This window comes from Aedes aegypti, chromosome 1 (genome assembly GCF_002204515.2).
Source record: "Aedes aegypti strain LVP_AGWG chromosome 1, AaegL5.0 Primary Assembly, whole genome shotgun sequence".
NCBI lineage: Eukaryota > Metazoa > Arthropoda > Insecta > Diptera > Culicidae > Aedes > Aedes aegypti.
This window is the reverse complement of record NC_035107.1, coordinates 27,333,114-27,358,679: the sequence shown is the minus strand read 5'-3', so window position 1 is coordinate 27,358,679 and position 25,566 is coordinate 27,333,114. Positions and strand designations below refer to the sequence as shown.

General features: G+C 40.7%; 1 protein-coding gene across 2 annotated transcripts in view; it reads left to right on the top strand.

Moving 5' to 3' along the window:
- The window catches only part of LOC5569249 (protein lava lamp), a 72,228-nt gene that overhangs the window by 16,440 nt on the left and 30,222 nt on the right, over positions 1–25,566 (top strand). For both annotated transcript variants that reach the window (XM_021839236.1, XM_021839235.1), the window contains exon 3: positions 4,345–6,554. In XM_021839236.1, coding sequence (XP_021694928.1) covers positions 4,345–6,554 — 2,210 coding nt within the window. The remainder of the gene's footprint in view (positions 1–4,344; positions 6,555–25,566) is intronic.

The window sequence follows — 25,566 nt, the reverse complement described above, 5'->3', positions numbered from 1 at the left end:
ATTCTTATATAATTTACAAATGCCTGGGGTTCATTTACCGTGTAATATAAAAAATCGTACCTTTTATATTTTTCTACGATCAACCTATCACAGAAGAAGAGCTTGGTGGTATTAAAATAATTTCAAACCTGTTTTTCCGTTAATTACACGGAAAATAAAAAAATCCCTGAAAAAAATTAAAAATTTAAAATTTTTAAAGTAAGTACCGCAAAATTAATTTTTTAAAGTAAACCGCAAAATTAATGTTTTTAATTTTTGGATATGTTTTGCAGCATATTGTTTGTAATTTCTTCACAATGCCTCAAAATGGAAAATTTTTGGATAAAAAATAAATTATTTAAAAAAATAAATAAAACAAATTTATGTAAAACGATTTTTTTGAGTACCGAAAAATAACTATATATTTTTATATATGAAAAATTTCTATCGAAAAATACTCAAGTAAAATTTAGCTAAGATGCATCACTTCCGAGATATACACGGTAAATCTAAACGTGGCATTAAAAATGTGATTCTATCACAACAGTGTACTTTTGGTCCCCAGGGCTTCTTCTTCTTCTTCTTTCTGGCGTTACGTCCCAACTGAGTTAAAGCCTGTTTCTCTGATTAGTGTTCTTATGAGCACTTCCACAGTTACTAACTGAGAGCTTTCTTTGCCGATTGACCATTTTTGCATGTGTATATCGTGTGGCAGGTACGATGATACTCTATGCCCTGGGATTCGAGAAAATTTCCTTTACGAAAAGATCCTCGACCAGCGGGATTCGAACCCACGACCCTCAGCATGGTCACTGCGCGTTTACTGCTACGGCTATCTGGGCCGGCTAAGCTCGGCTAATGGGTAAAGCCCTCTCATCGCGGCAATATCGTACAACCATGAAAAAGGAGTTTGTTTTTTTTTGTTTGTTTTCTGTTTTTTTTGTTTTTTTTTTTATATATATACTGCAATTTTATTTCTTAAAAGATGTTGATATAATCTTTCTTGTTATCGTCACAGCTCGAAAATTGTCTCACTTCAATTTGTGTTTCAGAGATAGGGATAAACGAGTGATATTTTTGAGTGCCTTGAACTGTTTTTGCACTTGAAAATAGTTGGTTAAGTTCTTGTGCAATGATATAATATTCCTCCTTCTTTAGCATTTTTTATCGGATGTGCACGTTCTTTGGCAAGACTGGCTCTGGTAGCCATACGTTTTAGTGTCCCTCCTATGGCATTGCATGGCCCTTTTCCATGTGATGTTGCAAAAAAATGCCATTCAACTTCTATATCATATTTGATTTTAAATTGCCAAAGAGTTGAAAAGTTCTTCCTATTTTTATACTGTGATGCAGCTCCGTCAGACATAAAATATATCTTGTTGACAGTTAATTTGTGATCCAATCGCAAAAAATCTATCATTTTAGATATGAATAAGTTGACAGATACAGAATCGTGGCGCAAATCTTCTAAAATTACAACAAAACTTAAATGATTGACTTTGCCATCTTGACGATAATATATTACAAACGGATGCAAAGTAGCTTGCTGAGCATTCCAATGATGGCTTTGAACTTCATCTTGAAGAATAAATGTGTAGTTTTCCGAAAAATCACAAACTACCACAAATTCACCTTCTATCAAATTGTTTTTTGTGTTATTTAAAAATGTAGCTTGCTCTTTTTTGATGAAATCATGAGGTATTAGTTTCTCCAATTTACGAGTAAAATATGATACAAATTTATCAGGCTGCTTTAAAAAAGTGTCAATATCACACCTGTCGGTTGTGACCCACTGTTCAAATTGTAATTCATCAATGCCATTCTCTTCGATTTCTGATAACAAGCTTCGTTCAAAGGTAGTAGAACCTGAACATTTTTCACAAAAACGTAAGGTGCAATCCACTGTTTTTGTTTCACAAAATAAACTATCAGTAAAAAAAATTAAATCATGCAGTAAATTATATTTCTTTAAACTATGGATTATCAAATTAACATTTTCGTGAATAGTACATACGCACACATTATGTGTTCCAGAGCTAGTCAACAATTTACAATTCTTCGGTCTCAATTTTTGCAAAAGATAAAAATCCTATTTGAACACCACTAGGTAATTTAGTAAGTAAAATATACAAAAAGATGAGAAGTACTGTTCCTTTTAATTCTACTATTGTATCCTTCGACAGATACGTGTATTTCAACCTCAACTGTAAAGCCGTCTTCAGTGTTGTGTACTTGACTTGACTTGGTTTGTGTTGTTGAACTCAAAATAAAATTTTCCGGAATGGAGAAACACGAAATATGTTTGAAAAAGGCCTATTTTCGTTTTTTTGTTTGAAATTTTTTTTTAAGTATGAGTATATCTCGAAATTGATGCAACCTAGAAAAATTTTACTTAAGTACTCTTCTAATGCATTTTCTGTACTATCAAATAAACACATAAAAAAATATTGTTTTCCTTTATTTCGATTTTTTTCAAAATTTGTAATATTTTATAAAATTATAACTTTTTTGTCCATAATTCTTCCATTATGAAACATTGTGCAATAAATCACAAAAGTTGTCCCCTAAAACATGTCCAAAAATAATAAAAATCACAGATGCATTTTCATAGAAAATCGATTTTATTTTTTTTTTAATTAAAAAATCTGTCATTATTTTTTACCGTGCATATTTTTTTCCAACTAGTCCTAAACAATACCTACAACAATCGCAAAATATATCCAAAAATTAAAAACATCAATGTTGCGGTTTTTAAGAACTATTAGCTTCATATTTTCATTTGAAAAAATCGTTTATATTTTTTACCGTGCACTCTTTTTTCAATACTTAAGCATAAATGTTTCGATCAAACAATAAACGATTTAGCTACGATTCGCTCAATCAAAATATCTTTTTTTCTGGAATGGAGAAACACGAAATATGCTTGAAAAGGGCCTATTTTTCTTTTTTTATTTGAAAATTTTATATAAATGTGAGTATATCTCGAAATTGATGCAACCTAGAAAAAAATTACTTAAGTACTTTTCGATTGCAATTTTTCTGTACTTTCAAATAATCACATAAAAAATTATTGTTTTCCTCTATTTCGATTTTTATTTTCAAAATCTGTAATATTTTAAAAAATCATAACTTTTTTGTCCATAATTTTTCCATTATAAAACATTGTGCAATAAATCACATAAGTTGTCCCCTAAAACATATTCAAAAATAAAAAAAAAACGAAACTGCGTTTCTGGAGAAAATCGATTTTAAAATTTTGTTTTTGAAATAAAAAATAATCTGTAACTTTTTTTACCGTGCATATTTTTCTCCATATAGTCCTAAACAATACCTACAAATTTGTAGAAGATCTCGAATCGATCGGACAAACCGTTTTCGAGTTACAGTTTTTTAAAGATTTGCCATGCATTTTCCGATACGCCCTTCTCAAAAATAAAGCGAGTCTGCAAGTGCATAATGACATTTTTGGTCATAAAGAATCTGTATGCAAATTTTCAGGTGATTCAAAAAATACAAAAACAATCGGGTTTGCGAAACGGCGTGGAACCGCTCTACTGTGAAAACTTGATTTTTTATTATTGCCAAAAATCAGTAACTAGAAGAGGCTTCAAGAAAAAATGAAAAAGGATAGGGATGTTCAAAAATCAAAAACAAAAATTCATAGATTTGCGAATAAAAATAAATCATTGCCCAAAACGTGTTTGGAACGATTTTAGATAACTAAAAATGATATTTAGATTGAAAATAAAAATTTGGGTATTAGAGGGTTAAGCAAACAAATAGCCATACAAACTAATAAACTTGCATGCAAGTTGGCTGAAATTGTCAAATTCCGCATTTTCAACAGCCAATATCTCAATAACTAGAGGTGCTATCATATTTTTGAAAACGACAATGGATTCAGTAAGCATAAGTAAATTAAATTGTGAATATCTTGGTACTTGAAACGAAAATGTGTTCCGCAGTGTCACCGATAACCTTCATCAAACTGAAGATCCACAGATGACTGTAAAAAGTGAAACACTTTGGGAACTTCAAATATTTAAGTGAAAACGTTTTCAAGCTCTCCAAGAAGTTTTCGGTTTATGTTTTATCCATACAATTGAATCTCCCTTACTCGACATTCCGCATCTTGATATCGAGTTAGAGAACCGTAGTAGAATTTGATTTTCGATAATCCCTTGTATCGCATTTGCACTGGTCTGGTGTTCTATTGCTTGATACCTCCCTAATTCGATGGTCCCTTCAATATCGAATTATGGACTTAATATTCGGCCAATATCAATATGTAAAATCACGTTCTGCTTAAATACATTAGGCAACTTTATACTACAAAAATTATAATTGCAATTCGTTTACTTTCAGGCCAAGATCACCGCGCTGCGAGAGCTGGTCCGCCAGACGGAGAGCGCACAGGGTAAGAAGACGGCATCCGCGCAGGAGAAGGTCAAGAACATTGCCCAGCGCCTGACGCAGTACAAAACCAAGGCGACCAAGTCTCGCCTAAGTCGTGCCTCCAGTTCCGAAGTGCAGCAAGATCTGCTGGCCACCCGAATCAACGAGGAGAGCTTCGACATCACCGGGGAGGAGTATGAAGAGCAGCAGCACATGTCCCTGCCAGTGATGCCGGCTTCGGTGCCGATCCGGGCCCGATCGGAGACTCCCGGAAGCGAAAAGATCAACCTTCTGCGCCAGCAGATGGAACAGAACCGGCTGAAGATGGCCGCCAGGGAGAGCCACAAGCGCGAGATGGAGGAGCGGGTGATCGAGCTGAAGCACAAGCTGGAAAGCACCCAGCAGACGCTGGAACGGTCGGTGGAATTCGGGCGGTCAACTGGGGACCTAACTCTGCTGACGCCCCTCAAGATGGGACGGTTCGAGTTCAACAGATCGACCTCGGATTTGATGCAATTGGTCGGGAGTGGAGTCAGTTCTAATTTTGATGTTGAACGTCTGAACTACCTGGAAGGTCGGGTTAAGGTTCTGGAGCAAGAGTTGGCTGCGAAAGAGAGCCAAAGGGTTCCGGAAAAGGACGAAGTTGTACAAGGTCTGGAGCGAAAGATATTGGATTTGGAAGAGGCTCTGAAGGAGAAGGAGTGCGTTATCGAAGCTCGAACGCAAGCCGTTTCTCTGATGTCGGAGAATCTATCCCTGAAGGGCAAGAATACAGTTGATTTGCTGGAGGATACTAAGCAGGAAATGTACCGAATGCAATCCAACTTTGTGCAAGCCGAGTCCAACATGAAAGCCGAACTGGACCGTCTCCAAGTCGAATTGGACGAAAGAAAAAGCAAGATCTCCAACCTGGAAGAGATGAACAACATTTTGGAGACGGCTCGTTACGATCTGACCGTTGAAAACGCCAGCCTCAAGCAGAAGCTTGAGGACGTTCAAGACTTCAGCACCAAGATCAGCGAGCTGAACAAGCTCAACCAGAGTCTACAGCATCGCATCACCGAACTGGAGAGCCAAAAGTACGAATTCATCACCGACGCCGAGGCCGAGCAGGCCAAATTTGGCGCCAGCGACGAAAAGTACCAGGAACTGCTCGATCGCATCCACGAACTCGAGGAAGAACTCTCGCGCAAGGCCGCTCCCCAGGAGGACCTCCTGGAGAAGATCCGCTCCCTCGAGGCCACCATTCAAGCCCAGAAAGAAGAAATAGAGACCTACAAGCAACAGCAGGCGGAACTTCAGGAGAATCTCCAGGAGAAAACGGTCGAACTAAACGTCCTGAACGCAAACTTCTCCGTCCTCCAGGAGAAACTGAAGAACGCCGGTCCCAAACCCCTCTTCCCCAAATCTGCCGAGGAGGAAGCCGAAGTCGAGAACTCCAAGCTCAAGCAACAACTAGACGAAGCCAACAAGAGCATGATCAAGTCCAAGCTGAAGATCAAGCAGCTCCAAAAGCAGGTAGACTCCTTCAAAAAGACCTCCGCTGTCCACGAGGAGGTCGTCCGCCTCACCGACGAGGTTCAAACCCTGACCCAGCGCCTCGCCGAAGTCGAAGAGGAAAAGGGCAACCTCCAACTCCATCTGGTCAACTACGACGGATCCCTACCGGACTCCGAACTGGAAAAGCGAATCAAAATCCTGGAAACAACCTGCCAGAATCAAACCACCGCGATCCAGCTGCTCGAAGAGCAGAAGATCGACATGACCGAAGACCTTAACTCGACCAAAACTCAACTGGAGCGGATGCGTGATCAGGTCAAGGAGCACCAGGACCAAGCCGACCAGTCCGGAACCGTGATCTCCGATCACATGTCCTCGATCGAGACGGAGGAACAGCTGGAGAAGTGCGTCGCGGATCGGGACCGATTAGTCGAGCAGGTCCATCAACTGGAGGAGGAACGGGTCGAGTTGCAGCAGAAGCTCGATCGGTACGTGGTGGAGAATATGGAACTGTTGGATAAGATCGAGAAGCTCAGTCTCGAGAAGGTCAGTTCGGCGGAGTCGATCGAGATCGTGGAGGGGCTGACGGCGAAGGAGAAGCAGGAGATCGAGAGCTTCGAGAAGGCGTGCCGGAAGCAGCAGCTGGCGGAGCCGCCGGGCGGTGTCGATGAGGTGGATAGGTGAGTTGCATTTTCGATGTTTAATGATTTAGATTTTTAAATATGCAAGAGAGCTTTAATGCAACTTACAGGACTGATAGTAGGTCTATATTTAGAGACTTAGTTACTATTCTAATGCAAGTCTCAAAAAGTCTCTTTATCGGTTAAATGGTCTCTAAAGTATCTTGTTTCGGTTTCGAAGTTGTTTTCTGTTATTTGGTAGACAAACGCCTAATGACTGATATTCCGAACAGTGACGATTCCACAGTAAGGATTATTATTTTCATTTTTTAAGTAAAGGACTTGAATTCTTGTTCGATATGGTTGATCATCCTGTTAAGACATTTGAGTAATTTTCTTGAAAAATCAATGTTGAAAGTTGCGACAGTCGACTAGCCAATAGGACGGCCTTCTCAGGGTCGGCACTGCCTGCTTAAGGAACACACGGAACAATACGAAGTGGAAATGAACGATACAGAGTCAACGGACGTGCATGTAACCCAAGGCTTGGATGTGTAGTTTTGAAACAAAAGCAATATGCAATAATAATAATACATAATAATAATAATAATAATAATAATAATAATAATACAATAATAATACAATAATAACAATAATACAATAGCAATTTCATCTTAGCGGGTTGGGGTTTAAGGTGTTAGTACCACTGCGGCCGATTGATGTAGGTGGGACTCATAGTAGGCAGGACAGAGGGAAGAGGGTGCTTACACCACATAACTTGGGTTGTTGGGCGATTCGGTGACGATTATCTTCAGGACGGACTCTCAACCTGGTGGGCCACGTGGTAGGCATACGTCTCGGGGCTTCGGCACGATGAAGAAAGACAACCTGACCCGTGTCGAGGCCTAGCTTGATCCTCATTCAGAATTTGGCATTGTACGCACTTGGAGGCACTAGCACCCAGAGGTCTCTGCCGGCTATCGCCTACATTGATGGCCACTTCTAACAGACTGGCGATGGGCCGATCAAAACAATTATAGGCGACGGTCTTGGTTGGCTGGATATCCCTGGTAGGCCGGCGGACTTTTTGGTTGAATGTTCGTGGTGCTGTTATAGATGTACGTGGTGGCATGATTACCCGGAGACTTCTATCGGCTTTCGCCATTTCTGATCGACTGGTGAAGCGCCGATTAATATGTCTGCCGGCGACGGTCTTCACTTGCGAGCTCTAGCTGGTGGAATTACAGATGAATACTACGGTTTCACCATCACTGGACTCTCGTTGGCGTACTAGCTTCCACCAGTTCTCTGGTAGTGTAGGGAATAGACATCGAACAATTTATCTGGACTTTGCGGGTTATCTTAGGTGTTTCTTATCTCGCAGATCAAGACCAACTAACTCGTTCTCTTCGGCTCCTTTGGAATCGTCCTTCACCCGCGAGTCCTCTCTTCTTCGTCTCTTCCACTTTTCTTTTTCGCCACGGATATTGATTTTCCATCGACAATTTCGCCCGTAGAGATGTGTTGCATCAGGGAGAGCGTTAGCTCGTTTACAAATTTTGAGATAGAATAAACCCACTAATGGGTTAGTTGTTGGTTTATTTCATCTAACAGCAACTGCTTGCGAAGTCTCACAAAGGTTTAGGTATTGATTCAAAAAATTGTAATCTTCCAGGGATAACATAACAGGTCTGATGACGGCATTGTTAAAGTCTGTAGTAAAAAGTTAAGTAGAGATTTTTGAAACTCATTCTAAGGTTTTGATACAAGGAAAACTCTAGTATCTTTTGTAAAAAATCCTAGGGAAATTCCTGAAGGATATTCTTAGAATATTTGAACAAATATTTCTGAAAAGGATACAAACTCTAGTGGAATTAAATGGTATAGTACTGAATTCGGTTTTTTCATCTACTTATAGGTATTCTACTAAACAGCTCGAAGATTTATTATCAAATATTTCTGGAAATATTTTTCCTGGGCTTGGAATTACATTTTCCAGGGAGCTATGATTTTAGATATTTGATCGCTGTATTTTGTATTGTTGGATCTTTTCGTAATGGAAATTTCCTTGACTTCCCTGGGCATAGAGTATCATCGTACCTGCCACACGATATACGAATGCGGAAATGGCAACTTTGGCAAAGAAAGCTCTCAGTTAATAACTGTGGAAGCGCTCATAAGAACACTAAGCTGAGAAGCAGGCTCTGTCCCAGTGGGGACGTTGATGCCAAGAAGAAGAAGAAGAATTTTGTATTGTTGATTAGAGGCTGCATGAACTTCGAAACAATGGCAAAGTTTTTATTACAATCAGATGATGTTCTATTCTGATATAGTGATCCTATTCAAACTACTGCATAATACGGTTATCATCATTGAAATCATTTATACTCCAGGAACATATAATTTCAAGCTGGTGAGAAGATTACAAACTAAGGGTGGATTAGGAGCACAATCAGACCCTTGAATGTGCAATGTGGATTAGTATATGGGAAAGGCCATTGACGGTTTGGAATCTTCGACGAGGTTTTCGAGACCCAACAGGGCGCGTGCACCGGGTTGCGGATAGGAGCAAAGGGCGATCAGTAGCATCCACTTAAATAATGCCGTACTTTGACTAGGTGATGTTATGTTCGCGTTTGACAATGGGGACATTAAGGTCAAGATGAACCGAGGTTGGCCTTCAGTTCTGTGGTAGCACAGATCTGGAGAGTCGAACAGTTGGGGTTCAACAATAGTTATACAGATAGTTTACTTGATTTTTTAGGTATTTGGAAGACATTGAGGATTCTAATTTCTGTAACGACAAATAACAATTAAGATATACATAATCTGACAAATAAATTTTTCATATGGGACTATCATACAAAAGACATGACAGAGTACAACAACGACATGTAACAAAACTTCAATACACTTAGTTTCGATGAATAGTTACGCAATGCTTGATTTACTGCTTTACTACTTGTTTCGCGACATAAGTTGATGTTTTTAATTTAACATCTCTCATGTTGCTGTTCTAAGTTTATTTTCCAAATTTATTAGATTTGATCAGTAGTTTTCATATATTTTTTTCCTTGCATTTATATTTTTATATGTTAAAAATACTATTTCAATATTGTATCACTTTGCTCGTAGGCTCTAAAATAATCAATAGAATTATTTGACCTACGGATTCATTACATTTTGCAGCATTATTAGCATCATTGTGTCAAGTCTTTCCTATTTACCTAACACCCAAGCCAATCATATTTTCCTTCTCCCATGGCGTTTGCGTGGCACAGTGGGACGAAGCTAAAAATTGACGATCAAAACCTCTTAGAGGCGTTTTAGTCCATAGGTGTGTTCGGGACAATGTTTTGAATTAGCATCCCGAGTAATAATAAAAAAAAAATTCCTAAATTAGACTGAACAGAGCACCCGAGCAAAAAATATTTCATTGAAAAATTTTTTTAGGACGATCTTTACTTCAGCAAAGTTTTAGACCTTTTTATTTTCAACAACTTTGTGGAACATACTTGATATTTTTAACTTCGTTTTCACGGTTAAATTTTTAAATTTAACCTATTTTACTATAAATATCAGATGTTTTAACCATTTCTATGCTCAATGTGCAACTTATGAACATGTCATGCTGTACAAGATTTTATATATTGCAAAAATACACAACTTTGCCGAATATATCAAAGCTGTGAAATCATCACATCAAAAGATATAATGAAATTATGGTAGAAATTTTATAATTTTTGACCATTTTTCTATACAAGTTTCTCCTGAATCGGCACTTTTCGGTAGCCACACTTAGTATACTTTGATGTCTCATTATATCAGTTAAAGCCCTATGGTAATAGAATGATCGGGTCTCACAGGACACATTGATTTCAACCATATTTTGACGAGCTTGAAATTTCGATATTAAATAGTTTTTTGATCTCTAAGAGGTTTTGACCGTCAATTTTGAGCTTCGTCCCACTGTGCGTGGTCAGCATAGACTATTGAGCCATTACCCCTCCTATAATCGACTTTGGATTGACTTGCGCTCTTATTGCCCCACCAAACGCTGCAAAATGAAAATGAAAATGAAATATTTCTGGAAATATTTTTGAGGTAATCACGGCAAATATATAGCCTAATCTACGGAGCAACATCTGGACGAATGTTTGTGAAATCCTTGGGTAAATTTCTGATAGCAACAATGGTATTATAAAGCTAAGAACTAGAAGATTTTTTTTAAATTCATATAACATTTTCAAACATACAAAGAAAAAATAAAGTGAATACCTAATTAGATGTATAATTCCTGCCTACGTCATGTCTTTCGTTATCTCTGGAAAGAAAATAACTCGAAGAGTTTTTTTTAAGATTTACGGAAAAATCATTCATGTGGAATTTCTGCATGAATTCTAGAAAAAAAAAATCCTTACGGAAAATCGCCACTAATCCGCGGATTCTTCCTGATACATTAGAAACTCTTCAAAAAATGTCTCTAGTAATTCTCTTATTGTTTTTTTAGAAGATTGTTGAAGAAACTCGTTCACAATTTCCTCCACAAAATTCTTTTTAGCATACTAACGCTTTAGTAATTTTGTAAGTAATTACTTCAGAGATTGCTCCAGACGATTTTCCAGTGATTCATACAAAAAAAATGTCTACAGGGTATCTCACGTAAACTAGTCCCGGTTTTCTCCTCGAAATTTCTTCAGGAATTTCTCAAAGGGATTTGTCCAGAATTCAGATTTCTCAAATTATTTCAATACAAACTCCGACAGGGATTCCTCCAGCTAATCCTATTTTTCAAGAATTCCTGAAATAAATTATGGCCATTCGTAGCACCTACTTCCAGCACAGCCTTCCGTACCGATACACCTGGAGATCACCACAGCAGACAGAATCGCAAATCGACCACGTTCTGATTGATGGTCGGCACTTCTCCGACATTATCGACGTCAGGACCTATCGTGGCGCTAACATCGACTCCGACCACTATCTGGTGATGGTCAAACTGCGCCCAAAACTCTCCGTCGTCAACAACGTACGGTACCGACGGCCGCCCCGGTATGGCCTAGAGCGGCTCAAGCAACCGGATGTCGCAGCGGCATACGCGCAGCAACTCGAGGCTGCATTACCGGAAGAGGGTGAGCTGGACGAAGCCCCTCTTGAGGACTGCTGGAGAACAGTAAAAGCAGCCATCAACGATGCAGCTGAGAGCAACGTCGGGTACGTGGGACGGAGTCGACGGAACGATTGGTTCGACGAGGAGTGCCAGGAGGTTTTGAAGGAGAAGAATGCAGCGCGGGCGGTCATGCTGCAGCAAGGGACCCGGCAGAACGTGGAACGCTATAAACGGAAACGGCTACAGCAGACCCTCCTCTTTCGGGAGAAAAAACGCCGCCTGGAGGAGACGGAGTGCGAAGAGATGGAACAGCTGTGCCGGTCTCAGGAAACGCGTAGGTTCTATCAGAAGCTCAACGCATCCCGCAACGGCTTCGTGCCGCGAGCCGAGATGTGCAGGGATAAGGATGGGAGCATTCTGACGGACGAGCGTGAGGTGATCGAAAGGTGGAAGCAGCACTTCGACGAGCACCTGAATTGTGCTGAGAGCACAGGCAATGAAGGACGGGACAACGGAGGAAATGCCTTCGTCAGTACTGCGGAAGATGGAAACCAACCAGCCCCCACTTTGAGGGAGGTTAAGGATGCCATTCACCAGCTCAAGAACAATAAAGCTGCTGGTAAGGATGCTATCGGTGCTGAACTCATAAAGATGGGTCCGGAAAGGCTGGCCATTTGTCTGCACCGGCTGATAGGCACAATCTGGGAAACAGAACAGCTACCGGAGGAGTGGAAGGAAGGGGTAATATGCCCCATCTACAAGAAAGGCGACAAGTTAGATTGTGAGAACTTTCGAGCGATCACCATTCTAAATGCGGCCTACAAAGTATTATCCCAGATCATCTTCCGTCGTCTGTCACCCGTAGTAAACGAGTTCGTGGGAAGTTATCAAGCCGGCTTCGTTGACGGCCGATCGACAACGGACCAGATCTTTACTGTACGGCAAATCCTCCAAAAATGTCGTGAATACCAGGTCCCAACGCATTACCTTTTCATCGATTTCAAGGCGGCATACGACAGTATCGACCGCGTAGAGCTATGGAAAATCATGGACGAGAACAGCTTCCCCGGGAAGCTCACGAGACTGATAAGAGCGACGATGGAAGGTGTGCAAAATTGTGTGAAGGTTTCAGGCGGACACTCCAGTTCGTTTGGATCCCACCGGGGACTACGACAAGGTGATGGACTTTCGAGCCTGTTGTTCAATATTGCGCGAGAAGGTGTTATGCGGAGAGCCGGGCTTAACAGCCGGGGTACGATTTTTACGAGATCCAGTCAATTTGTTTGCTTCGCGGATGATATGGACATCGCCGGCCGAACATTTGAAAAGGTGGCAGACCTGTACACCCGCCTGAAACGCGAGGCAGCAAAAGTTGGACTGGTGGTGAATGCAGCCAAGACAAAGTATATGCTAGCTGGTGGAGCCGAGCGCGACAGGGCTCGCCTAGGTAGCAGTATTACGATAGACGGGGATACGTTCGAGGTGGTCGACGAGTTCGTTTACCTTTACATCGTTTACATCATCAGTGGAAGTCGGGCCTACTATGGCCTCCAGAAGAAGCTGCGGTCAAAAAAGATTCACGCCCGCACCAAACGTACCATGTACAAAACGCTCATAAGGCCGGTAGTCCTCTACGGGCATGAAACGTGGACGATGCTCGAGGAGGACCTGCAAGCACTTGGAGTCTTCGAACGTCGGGTGCTTAGGGCGATCTTCGGCGGTGTGCAGGAGAACGGTGTGTGGCGGCGAAGGATGAACCACGAGCTCGCCCAACTCTACGGCGAACCCAGTATCCAGAAGGTGGCCAAAGCTGGAAGGATACGATGGGCAGGACATGTTGCAAGAATGCCGGACAGCAACCCTGCAAAGATGGTATTCGTTTCGGATCCGGTTGGTACAAGAAGGCGTGGAGCGCAGCGAGCTAGGTGGGCGGACCAGGTGCGTATCGATTTGGCGAGCGTGGGGCAGAACCGAGGATGGAGAGATGCAGCCACGAACCGAATATTGTGGCGTGAAATTGTTGATTCAGTGTTATCTGTGTAGATGTTAACTAAATAAATGAAATGAAACGTGAGATAGAAACTAACGAATAAAATGATCCCTCATCATTCCGTTAATCGCAATAACTACTCGAAAGTTAAGAGGACTATGCAAAAATCCACCAGCACAGCATCAACGAACTCTAATCTCAACAGCAAACAGAAAAGCCCTCCGATCACCTTCTCATCAGGGCAATTGATTGATCCCACATTCAGCAAACAACATGAAGCAAACCGCCGCATTTTCCCGGTGGAGCTACCGAGTAGTCGAGGCCTCGTCACTGCGGACGTCTACCCTACCCCGGAACTGACGAATAACCCTCGGCGCTCCGTCGCGACCGGAAGAGGGACGGACAAGGGAGGTAACTCCTATACCCCTAAGGACAACGCGGGAGCCAAGCACCCAATGTTAACCGATATCGACACCCAGCTGGAAACGCAAGAAAGTGTATCTCTGCCAGCGAACACTCTTCAGAAATCTTTCACCCCCAACAACAACGCAATTGTTCAAGATGCTTTGTTTAGATCTTCAAGGGCTCCACTACCAGAAATAGCTAGATCTGATCCAAAAGTTTACGATTTACTTCAGCTGCATAGGGATGGAACCGACCTTCCAACAGCTAGTACTTCTAGCTCATTCCGAGCCAGGAAAATTCCTGTTACTCCAATAGCCTATCCAGAAACTGCAAGCTCTATCGTAACGACTCCCTGTGTGTACAGCAACCAAGAACTACATCGACTCGGATGGCACAAGCTTCGACAAATAGAATCCCTTCGAAAGCTCCTTTAGCAATTCAATGGAACATAAATGGCTACTACAAAAATCTAGCTGACCTTGAGATGCTTATTAAAGATCAACAGCCAATCATCTTGGCTATTCAAGAACCGCACAAGGTAAAGGTTAGCGTAGATGGTCTTAATCGTTCATTAAGGGGCCAATATAGATGGGACAGTAAGCTTAACCAAAATATTTACCATTCAGTAGCAATTGGTATCTTAGCTACTATTCCTCACTCTTTCCTTGATCTCTCCACCGATCTGCCTATTGTGGGAGCTAGACTAGAATACCCTTTTCCACTAACAGTCATATCGGTCTATCTACCCAACGGGAAAATTTCGGACCTGAAGTCTAAACTTACAAATCTCGCGTTAAGTATCATAAGGGCGTAGCTGCAATGATCGATTTCTCTTCATCGATTTTCTCTTTAGTTAATTGCTCGGCCGGGCGAATGCTTTTGATCGTTTTTTTCAAGTCAGTAGAAAGTACTCATCGCCCTTCGTCATGTTACATCGAAAAATGTTAACAAAATCGATTGAATTTCCTGTACTAGTCCAAAGAGAAAATCGACGAAGAGAAATCGATCAATGCAGATACGCCTGTATGATATTAAACGCGAGAAATGTTCTTGAAAGTGTGGATAATCCTATACTAGTCCTAGCAGATGTGAATGGTCACCATCCTGAGTGGGGGAGCGCTGTTCCTAATACCAGAGGATCGCTGGTTATGGAAGTCTCAGAAGCATTTGTACTAGTCGTCCTTAACGACGGAGCAACATCGTTCACCAAAGGCCAACGGAACTCTTCTGTCGATATTAGCTTAGCTAGCCCAAACATAGTAAATCGACTTCTCTGGATAGCTGGTGAAGACCCACTGACTAAGCAGTGATCATCACCCGATTTCGATCCGTGTGGATGAGCAACCACAAAGAATTTCACGTCGCCCTCGTTGGAAATATGACCAAGCTGACTGGCCTCAATTTCAGGAACTGTTAAACGCTAAACTTCGTAATTCTACTCCAAACAATATTGAAGACCTACTAGATGAAATCCACAATGCAGCCTCACTGACTATCCCTCGAACAACTGAAAACCCTGGTCGAAGATCACTCCCTTAGTGGTCTCCGGACATAAAGAAAATGGTTAAGGCTAGGAGAAAAGCTCTCCGGGCCGCTAAACGCCTCCCCGTAGAACACCCTAACAAACACCGTGCTATGGAATCCTACCGTGCAAAAAGGAACGAGTGTCGTCAGAAAATCCGGGATGCAAAACAAAAGAGCTGGGAAGATTTCCTGGAAGGAATAAATTCCAACCAAACAGCCGCTGAGATTTGGAAACGAGTTAACGCCTTCAATGGCAAACGAAGATCGTTGGGAATGACTTTACGACTGCCTAGCGGTATAACACGGGATCCATTTGTAATAGCCAATGCCCTGGCCAACTATTTTGCATCTCTTTCATCACTCGATCTTTACGACAATGAGTTCACTCGGCGGAATCAAGCTTCTATGAGCAGCTTAAGTAACTTGAAAATCCCGGAGGACACTGTTCCTCTTCCAATCAATTCCCCTTTTCGTCTAGACGAACTTAACTTTGCCTTGATGCGTAGTAAAGGCAAATCTGCAGGCCCCGACGAACTTGGCTACCCACTGTTTCGTCAACTTACAACAGAAGCAAGAGTGATCTTACTCGAACTCCTAAACAAAGCCTGGACCCAAAACACTCTACCTCAAACTTGGACTCATAGCCTAATTGTGCCTATCCCGAAAAATAAACACGCATCGACTTCTCCTAGTGATTTCCGGCCAATCTCCCTTACTTTTTATTTATTTATTTATTTACCAACATTATCCATCTGACTTCAAGGTCTTAATGAATGAACTAATAACAAAAAAAATTACAAAATGGACGAGCGAGTAATCTTGTTTTTAAAACACACAGTTGTTTCAGCGAGCTCAAAGAAATCTTCAACCATAGTGAATGAGCGAATCATCGACGACACTGGTTCATTATATCCAAACGTAGTTCGGTGAAATCTGCCTTGTAGCAATGATCGCTGCCGGAGAGGTCGTTGAGCAGCCCGAATATCTAGCTTGGAAAGCAGTCGTGGACAATCAATTTCATTGTTCAGAAGTTTAGCTACAAACATCGCCTGTTGAATTTTACGCCTTTTCTCAAGGGTGTCCATGTTGAGTAGCTTGCACCGAGCAGGATATGCAGGAAGATTCAGTGGATCACGCCAGGGTAGATGACGCAGGGCCATCCGAATGAACCTTCGTTGGACACGTTCGATCCTCAATGTCCAGGAAACATCATTTGGCGTCCAAACAATGGAAGCAGTTTCGAGAATTGGCCGTACCAGCGCGCAGTATAGTGATTTCAAACAGTACGGGTCTGTGAAATCTTTGGCTATTTTCGATATGGAGCCCAGCTGTCGATTTGCCTTGGCTATTATTGACGCATAGTGATTGTTGAAGGTCAATTTCGAGTCCAACGTCACTCCTAAATCAATCACTTCATCAACCCTACGAAGTCTGGATCCATTCATCCTATAGTCGAACAAAATTGGTCGTTTCGAGCGGTGAAATGTCATTACAGAGCACTTTGGAATGCTGACAATTAACTTGTTCAGTTGGCATCAGTCAATAAATTTGTCTATCAGATTTTGCAGACGATGGCAGTCTTCCACTGATCGAATCACCAGATAAATTTTCATGTCGTAAGCATAGATGATTTTGCAGTCCACACCTAATGTAGAAGCGACGTCGTTGAAAAACAGTGTAAACTAGAGATGGGCAAAAGGAATCGGAGCCGTACAAATGATCCGGATCACTCAAAAGAACGAGTGATCCGTGGCTCTTTTTTGGCGAGAGCCGGTCCATTTGATCAACACGAATCAGACAAAAAGTGACGCGGAAAGAGAACCAATTCTTTTCCCCTATTCTTCGTTCGTTTCTCGGCTTTAATAAAACGCTTGCCATGTGCCTAGTTTTGCGCGCCACACCACACATGCAAGCAAAGTTTTCTCCTAAGCCGGGCTCTCTGCGCTCTCAGCATAGACAGAAAAATTTGCCCCACCCAATTGCACACTGGAAGATGTAAGTTAGAGAGGAACGTGGCCACTTGAATGGTAAGCACATTTTTTGCTTCTTTCTTTTGGTTCAGGTAGGGGAAATTGTCCGAGTGCATCGTGAGTTTCTGGGGAAGAATGTACGAAGAATGAGAGAGAGAGAAAGATGCGATAGGAACGACGCATTTCGCGCAACAGGGAGTGAACTGCTCTTTTTCCGTTCGCTTGGTTCAGTTCGCTCTTCTTATGCGAGCCGATGAGCCACTGAACCGTTCAAAAGATCCGGTTCACTAAAATGATTGATTCAAATCGGATCCGTTCACAGAAAAGAGCCGTTTTGCCCATTTCTAGTGTAAACAATAGGGGAGCCAAATTGCTTCCTTGGGGTACACCCGACGAATTACAGAATGGGGTCGAAACGCAGGAATCGATTTTAACACGTAGCTGCCTTCCGATCAAATAGGAGGCGAGCCATGATGCGAGTTTATTAGTCGCACCAAGGCGAATAAGCTTCGACAATAGAATATTATGATCGATTCGGTCAAAGGCCGCCTTCAAATCGGTGTAGATCACATCAACTTGTGCTTTCTCCTCCATAGCAGTTATACAAAGCAGATTCGTAGTGACAGATCTTCCAGGCATAAAACCATGCTGATCGAGTGAGACGTAGTGCTTCGACTGACTAAGAATGACTTCACTGACGATAATTTCGAACAGCTTCGATACTGCTGACAAGCTTGTAATTCCTCTGTAATTTCTAACATTTTCCCTATCTCCAACCTTGAAGACCGGAAACATGTACGATTGTTTCCAAATGGCCGGAAATATACCATCATTGAGAGACCGAGTGAAAATTTTCGAAAGCGGATCAGCCAGAACAGCTGCACAGCGACTGAGCAATACTGATGGAACGCCATCGGGTCCGGGGGACAATGAACTCTTCAATTTTCTGGCAGCAGTGATAACCATTGCATGAGTTACTTCAAAAGTCGTCAGACTAAGGAAATCCAGCGGGACCTCCGAGGAAGCACTCTCAGCTTCCAGCTTACTTGCTGTATTAGCAAAATACTGGAGCGAATGGTGAACCGTCGGCTGAGTAGCTTTTTGGAAGACAACGAACTTCTTGATCACAGACAACACGCTTTCCGGCCTGGCCACGGAATAGGGACCTACTTCACTGGACTGGGCGACGTCCTTCAAGATGCAATTGACAAGAATCTCCACGCCGCACAGTGGGACGAATTCAAAAAAAGTGGGACATGTGTGTTTGTGCTGAAACCATTGGGTTTAGCGTTTCGACATGTTCTACAAAGTTTCATCATTTGTTGAGTACTTAATTTAGACACTGCAAAAAATTTCACTTAAAGTGATATACACTGAGAAAAAAAATTAACTTTTTTAATTATTGTCAAAATTGAAAACTGTCTAAGGAAGTATTGTAGGCGACATCATGTCATGAAAGTTTGTCGAAGACAGGAAAGCTCTATCTCCTACACTGACGAAGTTAGGGGGTAAAATTTATGGGTACCCCCTTAAAACTCATATTTCCTCCATAACTTCTAAATTTGAATTTTTACATTTTTACAATGTTCTACAATGTTTAAGGTGCTGTAAAAATACACATTTTTGCCGAAGACACTGAAGCGGTAGCTCTCCATTTTGAAGATTTACGAACAATTTTCTGATTTTTTCACATCAAATTAAAGTGTGCATATCTTGTAAAGTTGCAAGTAGTAGCAGCTAATTTTAGCATCATGCTGTTCCTCAACCTATACCCTTTTAATATTTGTACGAATAATTGCGGGGTCACGCGGGGCTCATCGCAGTTTGTTTAATTGAAAATTGTTTTTCCCATAATTAAATATATATATATATATATATATATATATATATTTTTTTTTTTTGCAGTTTTCTATGTATGTGGTATAGTTTTTAAGTATTGTTTTCATTTTGCTATGGAATTTTTATTGTTTGTCCATTTTAAACCATGATAAAATGTTATGTTTTACAGTTTTTGTCAAAATTTGAATAGTTATATATTTTAAATTAATATTTATTTTATCATTTATCTGACAACATTTTCATAAGTGTATCAAAGAGCTAAATACCGCTATAAGAATAAAATCAACTGATCAATTGATTCAAATGTTTAATTTGATTGTATATACTACCATCTTAGTAATAAAAAAAATTGAATTGCACTCCTAAGAACATCAAAACATAGACAGATACAAATTTGTTTTGATAGCTATCAATGACATTGCTGGATATCTATTATAGCGCTGTATATCTGTATATGTATTGATTTCCTAGATTTGCAAAATTACAAAAAGTGACAGACGGTATCTAGCATTGGGACAAAATTGAGTATTTAAGGATTAATAAAACTGTGTTTAACTATTAATAAGCCTGATACACTTGAAAAAATCCAATAATTTTCACGGAAACAACAACTTTTCCTCTATAGCCGTGTCAAATCGAAACTTGAACAGTAAACATTATAAATATGCCGTTTGTAAAATGGGCCAAGAATTAAATATTATAACAAAACATTAAAAAAATTAAGAGATAGAAAAAAAACAATAATTAAAATTTAGAAAACATACATTTATTTATAGGAAATACAATTAAACAAATAAACAAATACAATTTACAACAGTAAACATTATAAATATGCCGTTTGTAAAATGGGCCAAGAATTAAATATTATAACAAAACATTAAAAAAATTAAGAGATAGAAAAAAAACAATAATTAAAATTTAGAAAACATACATTTATTTATAGGAAATACAATTTTCAATTAAACAACTGCGATGAGCCCCGCGTGACCCCGCAATTATTCGTACATATATTAAAAGGGTATAGGTTGAGGAACAGCATGATGCTAAAATTAGCTGCTACTACTTGCAACTTTACAAGATATGCACACTTTAATTTGATGTGAAAAAATCAGAAAATCGTACGTAAATCTTCAAAATGGAGAGCTAGCGCTTCAGTGTCTTCGGCAAAAATGTGTATTTTTACAGCACCTTAAACATTGTAGAACATTGTAAAAATGTAAAAATTCAAATTTAGAAGTTATGAAGAAAATATGAGTTTTAAGGGGGTACCCATCATTTTTACCCCCTAACTTCGTCAGTGTAGGAGATCGAGCTTTCCTGTCTTCGACAAACTTTCATGAAATAATGTCGCCTACCGCCAGACAGTTTTCAATTTTGACAGTAATTAAAAAAGTTAATTTTTTTTCTCAGTGTAAATTACTTTAAGTGAATTTTTTTTCAGTGTCTAAATTAAGTACTCAACAAATGATGAAACTTTGTAGAACATGTCGAAACGCTAAACCCAATAGTTTCAGCACAAACACACATGTCCCACTTTTTTTGATTTCGTCCCACTGTGCGCCGACATCGCATCATTAGACTTGGCCAAAGCATACAATCGCGCCTGGACCCCTCGTGCTATATACCAGTTGGCCGAATGGGGACTAAGCGGGCATATTCTGCACTTCCTGAAAAAATTTTGAACGGGGTGTCCTACGTTAGGCAGAAACACGAAAGGCGGAATCACATAAGGCTACTTTAAATTAGGCGGACTTTTTGAACCAGCAGACCAAACGGCCGTTTGCTCTGCTGGTTCAAAAAGTCCGCCTAATTTAAATTAGCCTTATGTAATTCTGTGATTTGCTTTTACAGTGAAACCTCCATGAGTCGATGTTCCATGACTCTATAACGACTCATGATATCATACTAAATCTAAATTTCATGGTTAATATGATGGTCCCCTCAAACAGTCTTTAACGGTGTACAATATTAAAAAGGTGATATATGGTAGGTGTACCAGTGATGGACATAATGGTTCCCTATTTCGCTATACGTGTTAATTGAATTGTTTTCATATTTTGAGTTTTTTTTTGTGTGTCTCTGTTGTGAGGTATTAAATATGCCAGTCACGTTAAACCATTCAAAAAGATTCCAATTGTGAATGATTTCGAAATTTATCATATGGCCAAATAGGAAACCACTATAACTGTTACGCCTGGGTCATTCCTATTCACCTCGAACAAATTTGTAAAAAAGAATGATCTAGTTGTCTGGATGGTAATGCTTCGATAGGAATAATGTCACATGTTAACAAATCAAATTTGAGTTTCACAAGTAAAGTAGGGTATAGAGTATAACTTAATAGTTTTGTATTCTGTGCAGCTATCCAAAGCATTTCTGCTCCATGACTCGATGTTTCGATAAGCCAATGCGAACATTTGCGAGACAAAGTTTCAAATGAGTAATTGTTCTAGCTGTTACGTCTGTTTTCTGTGCCATAACATTAAGGTGAAGATGAATCGAAGCCAAGCCTCAAATTTTCAAGAGCACAAATCTGGAAAACCGAATACCCGTTTGAGCTGAAAACTTAATCAATTGATGACCACCAGCTAGTGACTAATCGATTAAGATTTCAGCTTAAATTAATGTTTGGTTTTTCAGATTTGTGCTCCTGAAAATTCGAGGTTTGGCTTCGATTCATCTTCACCTTAACGCGAATATGAGCAGCTTGAATACCACTAGCAGCAATATAAGGTGAAAAACAGTATATGTTTCAAAGAAGAATCAATTTCAACTGGCTCTTTAGTTGCTCGTGGCGCCAAACATATTCAAGGTGGTAAGTTCAGAAAGAATAGCCGATGATTAAAAGAAGGAAAAATCATTGATAATGTATTAGATATTTTTTTCCAAAGAATATACTATATCCATCATTCGGACTAATGTTATTTTCGAGCATGTGTCTTTCGGGCTAGTGACGTAGAATTACACGATATAAGAATGCGAAAATGACAACTTTGACAAAGAAAGCTCTCAGGTAATAACGGTGGAAGTGCTTATTTAACTCAAGCTGAGAAGCAGACTGTGTCTCAGTGGGGGCGTAGTGCAAATAAGAAAAAGCAATAAAGTCGGCTAGATTTCTCGAAAAATTAGCGCAAACCTAAGGCTGAAACAGTCGACAATAAATAAAAGAAATAGAAACAGGCGACGGATATTTCACCTAACATCAACCTGGTGTGGGAAGATATTTCTTGGTTATAGTGGTTAATACCTACATATGAATTGAAAAATAAAAAAAACGCCGTTTTCAAAAGTAATTCTAAGTCCGTTTAGAAATTTTGAAAACGTTGATATGAATAGGAACCTAAATAGCTCAGTCTAATTATCGTTTGGAAGCTTAAGTAAGCATTTTAAAAACGTTTTTGAACGATTCCGCCTTTTTAGATTATGCCTTATGTTATTTTCCGCCTTTTGTTACACGTCTAAGTTAGTCTGCCTTTTGAGTTTCCGCCTTTTGTGATTCCGCCTTTCGTGTTTCCGCCTTTCGTTAGGGTCCCTCGCGCCTGGACCCCTCGTGCTATATACCAGTTGGCCGAATGGGGACTAAGCGGGCATATTCTGCACTTCCTAAAAAAAAATTTTGAACGGTAGAACCTTCCAAGTTATCATTGGTAACCATCGCTCTTCGACCCGAGCCGAAAACACAGGGATCCCCCAAGGATCTGTTCTAGCTGTAACCGTCTTCTTAATCCTCATGAACACCATCTACAATAATTTACCAAAAGAAATCTAATCTACGCTGATGATATTGTTTTGGTAATTGTCGGCCGTTCCGTAAAGCTGATTAGGCGAAAACTTCAAGCAGCGGTTTCTGCAATATCCAGGTGGACTGCAAACTGTGGGTTCACCCTATCAGCAGAAAAAAGTGTCATCTCCCATATCTGTCGATCACGCCATCGGATGGTATCAACACCAGTCAAATCTAACGGTCGTACCATTCCATTCAAGAAATCAATCGTCGTACTTGGGCTCAGACTGGACCGTGAGTTACGTTTTATAGACCACTTCAAGGAGACCAAAAAGAATTGCCAAACACGGCTAAACCTTCTACGCACTCTATCAAGGCCACATCGGAGCAGCAATAGAGACATACTCCTCAGAGTAGCCAAGGCCGTCGTGAACAGTCGGCTGTTCCAAACGATCCGAATAGTAGCAGGCCTACTTCCATCAACCCCGGCTGATTCGGCTTGCGTAGAACTCGGAGTCCTACCCTTTCGTTATCTAGCCACGGAAACCTTGTGTTGCAGAGCTATAAGCTACCTCGAAAAAACGACAGGAAATCAGGAGGTCTTTCTCCTCAGGGAGGGGAACAGAGCCCTCGCAAACCTAACCCATCAGGAACTCCCCCCAGGGGCCCAGATAGCCGTAGCGGTAAACGCGCAGCTATTCAGCATGATCATGCTGAGGGTCGTGGGTTCGAATCACGCTGGTCGAGGATCTTTTCGTAAAAGGAAACTTTCTCGATTCCCAGGGCATAGAGTATCTTCGTACCTGCCACACGATATACACATGCAAAAATGGTCATTCGGCAAAGAAAGCTCTCAGTTAATAACTGTGGAAGTGCTCATAAGAACACTAATCTGAGAAGCAGGCTTTGTCTCAGTCGGGACGTAACGCCAAAAAGAAGAAGAAGAACTCCCCCCGGTTGAACAGGTCCACTGGGTTGGAGCCAGAAGATGGGACGCTCCACACCTCGAGGTTGATCGAAACGTTTCAAAGTTGGAAACAACCCTGCTGCAATGCGAGCGCACGTCGTCGAGTTACTATCCAGTAAATACCATAACCACCATATTCGTTACACAGATAGCTCCAAAACCATGGACAGGACCGGTTTTGGGGTTGCCGAAACTGGGAAAACCTACTGTTTTCGACTACCTGATCAGTGTTCAATATTCTCGGCAGAGGCAGCCGCTATTCTCCTAGCCAGTACAACACCAGCACCCAAACCGATCTGTGTGGTTTCAGATTCTGCAAGCGTACTCAACACTATCAATTCTTCTTCATCACATCACCCTTGGATCCAGGCCATCCAGATGAAGTCTCTACCTAGAACAGTTTTTCCAGGTCCGTCCCACTCGGGCTCAGATTGGGTACCACTTCTAGTACTGCATTCGGTCCCTTGGTAGTGCAAAAGGTACCCAAGTTTGACAGATCGCAGTACACTTTGAATGGCATTCTAGATTACCTTATGAGCCATAAAATTTTGGGCAACGGGTCACTGCACAAAAATCTCCCTCTCTCTTTTACTCCTACATAGAATTTGTAAACAACAAGGCCAGTAAACGTCGAAATTCTATACAATATCAAAACAATGCAGAGCCCTACTGCAAGGGACATGGGGGTCTTTGATTCGTCTTTGGTAGGAAAATCAAAGGAGAAACCACAAGATGGACCGACACCACCAACCGGCATGACCAACAAGTTCTCTCACGTTTACGACTGGGACACACACAATTAAATTATTTTACGGATTCCTATGAAATCTGAACAGCTGAACGGTTCGGTAAAATAAATTACGGAGTACGGTTAATTTTCACAGTATTCGGTAAAAATTCACCGGAATCCGTAAAATTCCGACGAAATTACGGTGTTTTATTTCACCGAACTGTTCAGCTGTTGAGATTACGGTGAAATTTACCGTAAGAGCTAAGTGTGCACTCGTCTCACCCACAACATGGGAAATGGGGAATCTTTTCGCAGAACATGTTCCACTTGCAACGCAACCATGACTGTAGAACATTCAATCATCAACTGTCCCGTCTATCAAAACATCCGTTCCAACCATGCTGTTCCCAACAGTATAAGAGACGCCTGCTCTATTGGCCTTGTTATATCAACATATTTGATCCAGAATAGGAGTTATGAGGCGCTGAGTTATATCAACATATTTGATCCAGAATAGGAGTTCATATATCTTAAGAAACTTGCTATTCAAACTGACTGTTTCGGACTTTGTTAACTAAAACCTCTCTATATCAATGTAATTAAGCTGAAATACTATTGTAGATTATATACTATGTAACAATATGACAGGTGGGCCTCTCACTACGAAGTCCTCTTAAATGTTTTACTCCAGGAGATGAACCAGCCTATGGCTGAAAATCTCGATAATAAAGATAATAATAATAATAAAGAAAAGCTGAGGGTTGTGCTTATGATTTCTTGTCCGCTGTACCGATTCAGACAGTGCTCCTGCTG